Raw genomic sequence first — 14,095 nt, 5'->3', positions numbered from 1 at the left:
GCCTCCCAAGTAGCTGGGACTACAGGCGCCTGCCACAATGCCTGGCTATTTTTTGGTTGCAGCCATCATTGTTGTTTGGCGGGCCCGGGCTGGATTCGAACCCGCCAGCTCAGGGGTATGTGGCACCTTAGCCGATTGAGCCACAGGCACCGAGCCGCCCAGTAAGATTTTTAAGTATTTGTGCTTTATTAGTGACTTTTATAAAAATACAATTATAATATGCAAAAAGGATATTTACTTGACAGTACTTTCAGTGCCCAAATTTTCCTTACTTTAATATGATCCTTTAGCATGGAAATTCAAATTTTTAAGCATTATTTAATTTAATTAAGTTCAAGGAGATTCAACGATCTTAAAAATGCTTGATCTGTCTTTTTACTTCACACGTTTCCAATGAACAAATCATTACATAAGAAGAATGTTCAGAACTAAACAGTGAGTGAATGGGCTACCAAGGTGTTTTTCCAAGTCACTAAATTACATTATAAAATAAAAAAGGTTGTCTCTTAGGTATTTTGATTTCCTAACAGTTATCCACAATATACATTACCAAAACTAAGAAATGTTTTCAATGCAACATACCCTGAAAATAATAAGCTTAAATGTAACAAAGTCCCTTTATGTTAAATACATAAAATAAGTAAATGCAACTTAAAATGCTTCATGTTAATCAAGATATTCTTTAGCAGTGGTTTATATAGCAGAGTGAAGATAATGCCACAAATATTGCCAAACTGGTTTAATATACCAATCCATTTAAAGAGCTATATTACAGTAGCAGCAAACCTCTGAAATATATTTGCTTTAAATCTGAATATAGTAATGGACTCTTGAACACACTGAACTAACAAATGGTAATGGAACTAGATCTACTAGGAAGAAATTCAGCAAGAATTATCTAGACTTGTTCCCCCAAATAGAAACATAAAACAAAGATTCATTTCAGATAGGCAATGTTATACATGTGATACTAAACAAAAATGAGAAAACAAATTTAATGCTTAAAAGCACAGCTTTCTCAACAACCAAGCTCTACAGTGAAAAATCTTAGCAAAGGAAAAACCAAATTTTCCAACATAGTCACCCATTTCAGCCATTTCCAGTAAGCCAACCTTTACATCATCTCTAACAAAAGATGAAATGAAAAATCGTCTACTAGTAAACTACCCTGCACCTTTTCCACTCCTCATGCTCCGTTTCACAATTCTAATACTTTTAAGTAGATAAATGCATATTTAAGTATACTATGTTACAATACTTCATTATTTAAGTACATTAATCCAGGAAGAAAGAACAAGAGTGAATGTCTCCATATGTTACTTAGGAGGGCAAAACTTACATAGAATTCTCCAACCAACAGATTTAGAAAAACCAGGAAAATTCATCCCAAATGTGTCCATACTTAAACTTAGCTGAGAGAAAATAAAATTAAAATCTGACAAAGATGAGCTCTTTTTTCCTGAGACAGAGCCTCAAGCTGTCCCCCTGGGTGGAGTGCTGTGGCATCACAGCTCACAGCAACCTCCAACTCCTGGGCTCAAGCGAGTCTCCTGCCTTAGCCTCCCAAGTAGCTGGGACCACAGGTGCCTGCCACACGCCCAGCTATTTTTTTTTTTTTGGTTGCAGCCGTCATTGTTTTGGCGGGCCCCGGCTGGGTTTGAACCCGCCACCTTAGGTGTATGTGGCTGGTACCCTAGCCGCTTGAGCCACAGGTGCCTTCTTTTAAGAGGAGAATCAAATTGTGAAAATGGATTGTGCTTGGAGGCAATGTGTAAAATATTCTGAAGTGTTTTCTAATTGTTAGTCCTTAAATTGTAAGAAAATTTCAAGTATTAACACTGGAAACTGGGTATGGTCTCTGTTCAAAGTTCAATTTAACCCTTTGACTGTAGACAGCGCAAAAGCAAAGTGCATAGGAGGCACAGTTCACACTGAAGTAACATCTTGTTTGAATGCCTGTAAGCATTTTCTCAATCGTCAAAAGGTTTCTAAGCAACTGTAAATTCTAGTAAAGTTAACTAGGACAACTAAACATTTGTCCCACTAAACTGCTAACAACAAATTCTGAACAGTTAATCCATTAAAACTTACCAAGATGTCCTATACACAGGTTCAAAAGAAATCAAATTATTCACTCTAAAAGTAGTACTGGCATAATTCTACAAATAGAAGTCTTCCAGTTTTTTCTTTAAAAGTCTCCAAAGGAAAATTAGCACCTTTTAGCCTAAAGCAACAGTACCTCAGAAATGCCTTCATTGTTTTCACTAGCCAGTATATGTTCATCTACCTAAAACTGGGAAAAGACAAATGGAACCTAGACATCTATGTACAAAGAGTCATATTCTCTCCATAATGGGCATTCACTAAGCCTTTTCTTGTGCCACCATTTCTCAAGAATGACATTATGCACAGGTTCTACTTACAGGGGTACATGACGCTGTTCAGGATCAGCTCTGGTCAGTTCTTCCTCTTCAATATCAGACTCTCCTCCTGAACTACTGTCCGTGACATCAGAATCAAATGCTTGTTCACTGCACCTCAAGTTGGCTATGCCACTAGCTGTAAATCTCTCCAATTCCTCTGAAATCGAATCACTTTTCAGGAAGTTGCTAAGTCCCTCTGAAGTGGTGGTCTCACTGGCAGCTTTTCTCAAGGCAGCCTCAGCCTTCCGAGTCAGCATCAATTGGCTCCGGGGTCTCAAGGATTCCAAGTTTGGCAGTTTGCTCAAAGTCTTCTCTAAAAATCCACCCAGCTGATGTTGTATGTGCCTCTCCACCTGCTTGGCTTGCACAACCTGTAAGCGCTTCTGTAACCTGCGGGCACGGCTCTCGATGTCTGCCTGTCGCCGCAATAAAGCTGTTATCCTTGTGTCGGAATCTAAAGCACTGAGGAGAATGGAAGACAGGGGAGACTTTTTACCCTCTAACTTGGCACCTCCCAAGTTAGAGCTAGAGTCTGTACCAGGTGATAACCTACTGCTTCCTTGAAGTGCTGGTTGTTCCATGGAATTGACAGATTTGTTTGCAGTGCTATTATTGCTATATATAGTTGTGTGTTCTACATCAAGGCTTCTATGTGGAAGAGTGCAATTGGTCATACCCCCCTTCAAGTCCCCAGATTCAGATCCTCCCACTTCACTCCCCTGAACAACAGATGAAGTGAGAGCTCGTTTTCCCCCATTGAGGGAACTGGAATTGTCATGATCAGAATGTGTTGAACTTTTAGTCAATTTCTTAGCCAACCCATTTACAGGTGCTTGTGGCAGAGCTGTCTGACCACTTGTATTCATGTTTCTAAGATTTTCTAAGGAAAACTCCAAAACTGGCTGTCTCCCCAACAGCTCAGCTCGGAGTTCATAGGACTGAGATAAGAGAGGATGAGATTTAAGGACTGTCTGCTTGCTGAAGACCCCTTGCAATTTCAAAGACTCCTTTGAGGGAACAGATGTTACATCAGAGCAGAGATAAGTTGCCACCAGTGGTTGCAGCTTTCCCAAGTCTTCCTTGGTAGGATTATTTCGGAAGTCTAGGCTAGGATCCTCTGCAGCAATGGCTTTTCTTTTGGTTCCGTTGGCAGCAATAAGGATGTTGGCGTTGCCGTTATTTTCGGCACTGCCAGGGGACAAGGTGGAGGATGGGGGAGCCAGTTTGAATCGGATGTGGTGTGCTTCAGCTGCTGCGTCAGTGAGAGCGGGCGCCATCGCAGCCATTCAGCACAGAGAGACAGGAAGTCCAGCCTCTCCCGGTGCCGAGGCCAGCTCCACGGCCCCTTACTGCCTCCCCAGAGAACAGACTAGAAAGGAAAGAAAACAATGTTAGAAATACAACCACATGAAAGCTACAACCTAATTCTAGCCTAAGAATATGGGGAGGGGAGAAGGGTGGATGGGTAGTGGGAGGGTGACTGGAAAGATCACCTATATGGTCTGTCTAACAAGGGTACAAGTGAACTTTTCTAGAACTAGAGTATAAATGTTTTAACACAATAACAAAGTAAATGACACAAAATCTATGTTAACCAGTTTGATGTAAATATTTCAAATTGTATATGAAAACACTACACTACATGTTTGCATTAATGTATACAGCTATCATTTAACAATAATAAAAAAAGAAATACAACCACATTCAAAAAATAACACGTGTTTTTAACACAAGCACTACTTGAGGTGGCTGTCCAACCTCTCCCTCCAGGAAAATAAAAAAAACACCCTGGACCTATTCTGGAGATTCAAATTATCTTTCACCTGGGGGGAAAGGGAACCTGCACAATCCCCACGCGAAAAAAAGAATTCCACCCTTTCTTTCCTGTGTTTCCACAGATTCAAAGTTTCCAAAAGGTTACTTTCATTCTGAGAGAATCACAGGTTGTTAAATCATCAGTATTTAAATGAAACAAACTCTTTAAAATTTGTTCAGAGTAGACTTAAAGCAAATATATCAAATTAATCACTCAATGTAAGAAACCCCCCATGTTCACACAAAAATTTTCTGTCACATGTAATAGATCTGTACATTTTTCTGGCCAGGGCACCAGCTGACATCAGCTTTTCGCTTCTCTACAAGTACACACTGTACTGCTCTACAAGGTTAACTGTACCACACCTATAATACCAACTTGCTGCATCAATTTTCTTTTCAATCAGACTGCTTATCAATATCTTCTCTATTAGCTTTCTCTCAGCCTAAGAATTTAGGCTGAAGTATCTTCTGCTCTCAGTTCGGCCTACCTCTCAAAGTAATTGCCCAACATGTCTTGCCCTTTACCCAAAACCTTTCTAAGAAGAGTTTAACTAGCTGTCTCTGTACCCTTCCAATCTGATTTTATTCCCTACTTCTCTAGTCAAGGTCACTAGTAATTATCAAAGCCAAGTCTCAGTCCCCACTCATTCTGAGTTCTCTGAGGCAACAGATAGTGCTGACCTTGAAATTCTCCTCTCCTGATTGTCCTTAATTTGACACTACTATCATTCTATTCTCTTCCTCCTGCATCCAAGGGCCCTCTTCTCAACAACCACTAGTACACTAAGGCCTCAGAAAAGGTTTTCTGAGCTGCATTAATCAACATTTCCACTTTGGTTCCCCAAACCTGAACGTTAGAACTCACTTACTTTCTTCAACCAGAATACGTCTCATTTTGTTTCATTAATCTTGGGTAATGGCATTGTTTTTTATTTAGTAACTAAGCTAAAAACCTCCATCTTTTACTTCTGCTTCATCCCCCTTGATCAAATCGTCTAGGAGCAAAGGGAAGCTTACGTAAAGAATTAAGCTAGCTCCTAGGTATTGGGGGGGGGGGGAGTTGGGGGGGTAGCCAAGCCAGCTATACTTAAAGTGTATCTCTGGACTTCTGGAGATCTCAAAGGCTATTCTGAAGGTCCATGAAATCAAAGGTGTTTTCATAATAATATTAAAATATTATTTGCCTTTTTCAATGGGTTGACAACATTTGTAATAAAGGTGATTAAAACAAAGGTGAACAAAACTGCTGGTACCTTAGCACAAATCAAGGCAGAGGCAAACAGAACTAACAGTCATTTAAAAAAAAAAAGTCATTTTCACCTAAGATGTTCTTGATCAATCAACAAAAATTATTAAATTTTATTGAAATCTGACCCTTCAGTACATTTCTTTATAAATTCTGTGAGATGAAAGGGAAAGTATTCATAAAGGATTCTGCAGCTTTATGAATTCTAAGGAAAAAGCATCTGTGCAACTGAGTTCCAAGTGGAACTAAAAGCTTTTCTCAAGAAACGTATCGGTTTTTTGTTTTGTTTTGATGAAACACTATTGTTACTTGGCAGAACAACTGATGGAGAAACTGATTCTTCAGACTCACAGATAGATCTTTTCTTGAAAATGAATAAAGTAAACTTGTCATTTTGAGGAAAACCACTGTTATTTGTTGCCGATGACATATATCTGAATTTTCAAGCAAAAATTAGAAAAGCCATTTCTGATTAAACAGATTAGTGGTGACAGTAATGTGAATTTCTGATACCATGTATGTAATATGTTAACATTTGGAAGATCTGCATAACCCATTGAATGACAAAATGACCAATGCATGTTAGAAAATCATGCAGAGGGAAAAGCAAGTGCAGACCAATGACTTTTTTTTTTTTTTGAGACAGAGCCTCAAGCTGTCCCCCTGGGTAGAGTGCTGTGGCATCACACTCACAGCAACCTCCAACTCCTGGGCTCAAGCGAGTCTCCTGCCTCCGCCTCCCAAGTAGCTGGGACCACAGGCGCCCGCCACAACGCCCGGCTATTTTTTGGTTGCAGCCGTCATTGTTGTTTGGCGGGTCCAGGCTGGGGATTCGAACCTGCCACCTTAGGTGTATGTGGCTGGCGACTTAGCCGGTTGAGCTATAGGCGCCGAGCCCAGACCAATGACTTTTAATGTAATGTAATGAAAAGTTAATTGATATTGTTTCAGATTTCACATTGCAACCTAAAGAAGTTACTATGCTTTGAGTTTGGATGTAGTATCAAAGGACAGCCATGCTTATCTGAATAAGCTTATACTTATACTTCACATCTTTTTTCCCCAAATATGTATCTGGTTGAGGCAAAAAAATATTTTTATATACTTCAACTAATCAACCAAAATAGCATGTAACGAGAAAGTATACAGAAGCAAATATAAGAACTCAGTTGTTTCTTACTAAGCCACACGTTTGCAAAAATATGAAGTGCCTTTCATTAATTTCTGTTTTGGTTAAATTATTTTTTATCGTATGTAATGGGTTTGTTATTATAGAGAGTGGCCATAAAGTTTGTGTGCAATTTAAACCAGTGTACAATTTAAAATTGTACACAAACTTTATAACTATCCTGCATTTTTAAATGTACAGTAAGTTCCAAAGTTTCTACTATAGCATCTATTAACAAATAACAACCCATAAAAGCTCTCTGTAGTTCTCAACAATTTTTAAGGGTAAAAAGGGGGCCCAGAGACCAAAAAGTTTATAAAATCACTAAACTAAGCCATTTCCCCCAAAAGAGGGCAATATCCAATTTTGTCAAACTTTTTATCTTTAAAGCAACACCAACATAAGGTGGTAGGCCCTATAGGACTACATTAAGCTTCTTTGTTATGTGACAACTCAAATTATTTTATGAAAATTCTCAGGTTGGCACCCATAGCACAGTAGTTAATGGTGCTGGCCACATGCACCAAGTGTGGCAGTTTCGAACCCAGCCTGGGCCTGCTAAACAAGGACAACTGCAACAAAAAATAGCTAGGCATTGTGGCAGGTGCCTGTAGTCCCAGCTACTTGCAAGGCTGAGGGAAGAGAGTCGCTTAAGCCCAAGAGTTTGAGGTTGCTTGGGAGCACTCTAACCAAGGGCGACATAGTTACTCTTTTTTTTCTTTTTTGAGACAGAAAGAAAATTCTCAATTATTGAGAGAACATAATTCATAGACGCACCAATACACATGCAGGTCAAATGTGTCTATTGCTCCATGTTATTTTCAAAAGTTTTCTGCTCTGAGTTGCACTTTAATAAACCTTTTATATCAGAACTAGATCTTCAGGGGTTACCGGCCTTTATGGATGTTATGACACATGGCATTCTGGGTGATAATTGTTCTATGGTCATTTTTCCCATTTCTGACTTTAAATATAATACTAATTTCTAATACAATATAAACAGTTGTAACACAGACCAAATGACAGCTGGACTAATGTTAAACTGTATGTTCACAACACAGAGTAGTCAAGGTTGGTGGCTCACTCCTGTAACCCTAGCATTCTGGGAGGCAGATGAGGGTGGAGTGCCTGAGTTAGGAGCTCAAGACCAGCCTGAGCAAAACTGAGACACCGTCTCTTCTAAAAACAGAAGAACTAGCCAAACAGTATGGCAGGCACCTGTAGTCCCAGTTACTGGAGAGGCTGAAAAGGAGGATCGCTTAAGCCCAACAGTTTAAGGTTGCTTTAAATTATGATACCATAGCATGCTACCTCAGGGTGTCTGAGACACTGTATCAAAAAAAAAAAAACCTTTGAGTCAGTTTTACAATATGCTAAGCATTTTCTCCATAAACAAAAATTGTTTCCCCATCAATTTAATCTCTTCCCCTTTTGAATATGAAGACATAATAAATATTAGCAATTCAAGGAGGTATATTATCAGTGCCAGACTGATATAACATGTGCAAAGAGCAGCTGTATCTTATTGCCCAAAAGCATTACAGTAAGCCTGAGCAATGTCAGAAAACAGCCTACCTGAGGGACCCAGGCAAAGGCAGATGTTATATAACTTACATAAAACTTACCAAAAACTCATCCTCACTCCAGCACACATAAAGAGAATCATAATTAACATCACACATAGAAGGTACTTAAGTAATAAACTTCCCAAAGTCATTTTAGAATTATATAATTCTTTAAAGTTCAAAACTTCAAGGAAAATATGCTCAAATCCCATCTACTCCAAGATGATTTCTTGACCATAGACTTCCAAAATTTGCACTTGACATTAACCATACATATCTCAAAGGCAAGAGTTTATTTTATTTTATTCACACACTCTGCTTGGTCTCAATATTCCCACAGAATGCACCCTGCAAAGTGTACCACTAAAACAATCACCTAAATAAAGTGAGAATCAGAGGGAGAAGAGAAAGTGACCACTTCTTCAAAAGAAATTCTCGGCTCAGCGCCTATAGCTCAACCGGCTAAGGCGCCAGCCACGTACACCTAAGGTGGTGAATCCCCAGCCCGGACCCGCCAAACCACCATTGCGGGTTGCACCCAAAAAATAGCCGGGCGTTGTGGCAGGCGCCTGTGGTCCCAGCTACTTGGGAGGCGGAGGCAGGAGACTCGCTTGAGCCCAGGAGTTGGAGGTTGCTGTGAGCTGTAATGCCATGGCACTCTACCCAGGGGGACAGTTTGAGGGTCTGTCTCAAAAAAAAAAGAAATTCTCAGCTCAGCGCCTGTGGCTCAAGTGGCTAAGGCACCAGCCACATACACCTAAAGTGGTGGGTTCGAATCCAGTCCAGGCCCGCCAAAAAACAATGATGGCTGCAACCAAAAAAAAAAAAAAAAATTGCCAGGCACTGTGGCAGGCGCCTGTAGTCCCAGCTACTTGGGAGGCGGAGGCAGGAGACTTGCTTGAGCCCAAGAGTTGGAGGTTGCTGTGAGCTGTGATGCCACGTACTCTACCCAGGGGAACAGCTCAAGGCTCTGTCTCAAAAAAAAAAAAAAAAAAAATTTTTTTTTCATTCCTAATTCTTTCATCTTTAGGTTTCTATACCAAAGAAACAACACTATTCTGAAAAAACAAAAATATGTAAATCTATATCCCTTTCCCTTTACTGACTTGACATGCTATGCTGAGGCCAGGCGGGTGGCTCATCCCTATAATCTGAGTATTCTGGGAAGCAGAGACAGGAGGATCTCAGGAATTCAAAAAGTTGTTTGTTTTTTGATACACAGTCTCACTTGGTATAATGCTGTGGCATCAAAGCTCGCAGCAACCTCAAACTCTTGGGCTTAAGTGATTCTCTTGCCCCAGCCTCCCAAGTAGCTAGGACTACAGGTACCTACCGCAACGCCCAGCTATTTTTGGTTGCAGTTGTCATTGCTGTTTGGCAGGCCCAGGCTGGATTCAAACCTGCCAGCTCCAGTGTATGTGGCTGGCACCCTAGCCACTGAGCTATAGGCGCCAAGCCGAGTTCAAGAGTTTTGAGACCAGCCTGAGAATGAGTAAGACTCTGTCTGTACCATTTAAAAAAAAAAAAAAAAAAGGCAGAAAAATCAGCTGGGCACTGTGACCACACTTGCAGTCCCCAGTGACTCAGGAGGCTGAGGCAGGAGAATCAACTGAACCCAGGAGTTTGAGGTTGTTGGGAGCTAGGCTGCAGATCCCACACTCTACCCTGGGGCAACAGAGTAAGACACCTCTTAAAAAAGAAAAAAAAGAAAGAAAGAAATGCCATGCTCAGCACTTGGGAGGCCAAGGCAAGTGAACTGCCTGAGTTCACAGGTTCAAGACCAGCCTGAGCAAGAGCAAGACCCCCGTCTCTAAAAAATAGCCGGGTGTTGTGGTGGGTGCTTGTAGTCCCAGCTACTTGGGAGGCTGAGGCAAGAAACTGCTTAAGCCCAAGAGTCTGAGGTTACTGTGAGCTGTGATGTCACAGTACTCCACAGAGGGTGACAAAGTGTACTTAGAGCACAAAGTGAGAGCCTGTCTCCAAAAAAAAAAAAGCACATATCAAAATACTGGACAAGCCATCTAGTTTACAATTAGCTACGACTGTCATAAACCACCACCCAAGTTTGAGACTTGTTTTTTTCCTACATGTGTAAATTTACATGTTGTTGCTTACAATGAAAAAAACTAAATGCCCAACAATTAATTAATTTAGGAAGTATCCATATTATGGAATGCTACGCAACCATAAAAAGTAGTTTGCTAGAGCTCTATTTATTGACAAATGCTTGCTTCACTGTTAAATGAAAAAGTGTTACAAAATGTGTGACCTCATTTTGGTTTTAAAAAGTGGTAAGATTTTTGTCTTTTAGTTTATGTAACATCTACACCATAAATATGTATTACGTGTACAATAAAAAGAAAAGCAAAATGAAAATGCAAATTCTTTGACCAAAAAATCCAAGCCAAAAAAAAAAAAAAAATCACAGGTAACTTTCTTTAACATACCAACCAAAATGTTGATTAAAACAATGATTTCCATCCTACTTGGCCCCTACAAATCCTAAAAGCTTCAATCTTCAACAATTTAAAGCAGAGACAGTCAAACAGTTTCACAAAAACAGTACAACAGCTTATGATAAATCACCTTTCTCCAAAGAATACAAAGCATTAAAAGCTATAATTAACTGATTAATCCTCATAACAACCTAGATAGTAGATTTAGGATTGGGATTATAATTTCCAATTTACTGGTAGGGATAAAGTCATTCATAATAAATGTACATTTAGAATAAAGAATTCAAGTCCAAAATACCCCAACTTTCAGCTCATTCAGTAAGCCACATCTGACAAATAAATACTGATGGGACTGCTGTACCTGCTGTCACTGATGTAAATTAAGATTCTGCAGTAAGCTTGTAGAAACCAAAGAAAAAGGCTAGCTAATCAAGGTCATTTAGGTATAAAAGGTTGGGCTAGATAATTAATAGTTTCTCTCCAAGGAAGCATTTTAGGGACTGGATGGTATTAAACGTACTCAACAAGCAAATATCTTCAGGAAAAATGGTCCCTAATAGAGATTCACAATGCCCTGCATTATGCTGAATATTCAAATGTTTGTCTTTACCAAACTTATTTAACAAGCACATTTCCCCATTACATTCTCATTATATGCAGAACACTGTTCTGAGCGATAGAAGTTGGGATAAAGTTCAAATATGTGACCTCTAAGGCCCCTTCCTATGCTATGATATATTTATTCTAAATTGTAATATAGGTTCAAGGACAAACTTTTACCTAACACAAGTGGCACACGGGAAGCAAAAATACACCCCAAGGATAGAATTTCTCTTTACTGACATCTTGGGGTGAGTAATTTTTTGTCATCAGGGGCTATCCTGTACAGTTGGATGTTTGACAGCCATCTCTGGCTTCTACCCACTAGATGCTAGTGGTATCCTCCAAATTATGACAACTAAAAATGTCTCCAAACATGTCTAATGGGGTTGAGGGGGTTGTCACAGTCTCTCAACTGAAAACCACTGCCTGGAAATGAAGATTATAAACACACGAATACATATACATACATGTACATATACTCTTTCCAAAAAGCAGAACATCCAGCTGCTTTGAATACTGCAATCAGAAATTACCCCATATCTACAAATGAAAACTTCACTCCTTGTAAATTCCCAAGACAGGGCTCCAGACATGCACGAATAAATAACCTGGAAGCATCCACCTTACAAAAATGTTAAGCTGCAGAGACCCAATGGGAAGGTACGCCATACAGCTGGTCAAAAAACCAAATATTACAACAATCACATTTGCACTGAAAACAGAAGCAAAAATCAGATGGGGAAGAAAAGGTGGCCCATTAATGCGGCTTCTACTAACCTCTTCCTCACCATTACCTCATTACTCTGCACAAAAGAAAAAAAGAAAAACAGGAGGACGGATAATTAAGGAAGTATCCAGAAAGTTGCCAAAATTTCAGCTAAAACTTGAAAATTAGCTAAAATGTTACTATGTAAAAAGCTAGGAAGAGAATGGTAATGTGGCATTCTAGTGAGAGGAAATGGCATAAGAAAATGCAAGACTGTGTGGGAAAACACAGGACATCCTGAAGGTTAAAAGAAACAAACAATTTGCTTAAAACATAAAGCATATCTGAATAGAGGAAGCAGTTTAAAAACAGGTGCAAAGGCAGTCTGAAGCCAAATCATTTATGGGCACCCCTCTCAATAATCAGCCCTTACTCAGAATTAAAGACAGCAAAATGTCACTGTAAGTTTTTCAAATGGGAGTGATACATCAGAATTGTGCTTTAGAGAGACCAGTGGGTAGAGTGGATTAAAAGCAAAGCAAAAAGGTATCTAAGTGAAAAGACAAAAGACCAGTGAAGAAGCTACTGCAATAATCCAGAGAGAATGCAATGAGAACTTCAACTAAGGTGGCCATCACAGTACAATGGGTCAAAGTGAAGAGGCTCAAGTCTAACATAAAGGGCCAAATAGATGAAATAAACAAAAAATGCTCATGAAGACTGGAGAGAAAGCTCTTTTCCTTCATAACATCTTCTCCTTTTATGATGAAATCCTTCCATTTATTTCTCACAAAGCTGTTCAAGTTTGATATATCTTATGCATTCCTAACACTATATCATCAGCCCAGATCCACACCAGGATTATCAAGACAGCTTCCCAAAGATGTCTCAGTCCCCCCAAACTATTCTGTACCTTGTCATCTCACTTTCCTACTCTAGAAGAGTTTCTAGTCTTTTTTACAAGTCCAAATTCTTCAAGTTAAACGTTAAGACAGAATCAGGGCAATTACATCAGGTTATATGAACCCAGAATTCTCCAGATTCCATTCTTTGCTTATTCTGCTACCTGGAAGGCTTTATCCCAAAGCTAAATTTTCAAACTATAGCTTCTCCACAAAAATTTCTCAGACTCTTCAGATTCATACCACTGTCTTTCTGCTTAATTCATAAAATGCACTTAGAGATACCACTGTCCAATTCAAATTATCTGAATTTTCCCTAAGTGTCAATTTATTAATTCCATTTCCAAGACATGTAAAATTCCTTAGTATCATCACTCTTTCACACGCTCTTTATCTGGAGCTTGGTACAGAGTAAGCACTGACTAGGATAGAAGTAGTCAAAAAAGTCTCTGTAAAATGGGCCTTCAAGTTAGAGTTTGCTAAGAGAAAGGAAATTCTAACCAAGAAATTGACACAATCAAAATACTGGGAAGCATAAGGAGTTGATCCATAGAACAACTTGGGTGAAGCAGGTACATCATGTTATGCACAGCTTAAGGACAAAGAGAAAAAGAACAGCTTTGAAGCGATTTGTGATTAAGTACTGGAAGACACATTATGGAATGCATAATACTGAAAGAAATACTGGGAAGTATTTCTTTTACACATACACAAATGTAGACTTGTTATGGAATACAATGGGAAGGGGAAGACAAAATTTTTATTATAAAACAAATGTAGGTCCTTAAGCTTTCCTAAGCTTCTTAACTGGAAAGTTTCGTAATTACTAAGGGAATCATTACTGACTGGCTATTATTTATGTTGTTCACTAACATTAATTGACCTTTTACCAAGGCAGCCACTGTACTAAGTATTTTACATACACTGTCTCATTTAATCCTCACAATAACAATGTAAGGTAAATACTATTGTCCTCATTTTACAGATGTGGAAATTTGACACTCAGAAAAGTAAGTTGCCCATGACTACTAAGTTGCTGAGGCAGGCCCTCTAATTCTAGGCATAAATTGGAAAGGCCTTAATTGCTAGACACTAGATTTTGAACTTTAGTCCTTACAGCAGTGGTCTTCAATTGGTGTGCCATAGCACACTAGTATGCTCAGAAAAATTTTAAGGATCATTCATTAAATTATTTTCTTTTCTTTTTT

The 14,095-nt window shown here is 39.2% G+C and overlaps 1 protein-coding gene across 4 annotated transcripts in view; it reads right to left on the bottom strand.

The window, feature by feature from the left end:
- KANSL1 (KAT8 regulatory NSL complex subunit 1) overlaps positions 1 to 14,095 on the bottom strand; it is a 188,943-nt gene that overhangs the window by 142,857 nt on the left and 31,991 nt on the right. For all 4 annotated transcript variants that reach the window (XM_023510999.1, XM_023511001.1, XM_023511002.1 and 1 more), the window contains exon 2: positions 2,424 to 3,792. In XM_023510999.1, the coding sequence (XP_023366767.1) occupies positions 2,424 to 3,709 (1,286 nt within the window). In that variant the 5' untranslated portion in view covers positions 3,710 to 3,792. The remainder of the gene's footprint in view (positions 1 to 2,423; positions 3,793 to 14,095) is intronic.

This window comes from Otolemur garnettii, unplaced genomic scaffold (assembly GCF_000181295.1).
Source record: "Otolemur garnettii isolate 467f Iridium unplaced genomic scaffold, OtoGar3 scaffold00018, whole genome shotgun sequence".
NCBI lineage: Eukaryota > Metazoa > Chordata > Mammalia > Primates > Galagidae > Otolemur > Otolemur garnettii.
This window is presented reverse-complemented; position numbering and strand designations above follow the sequence as displayed.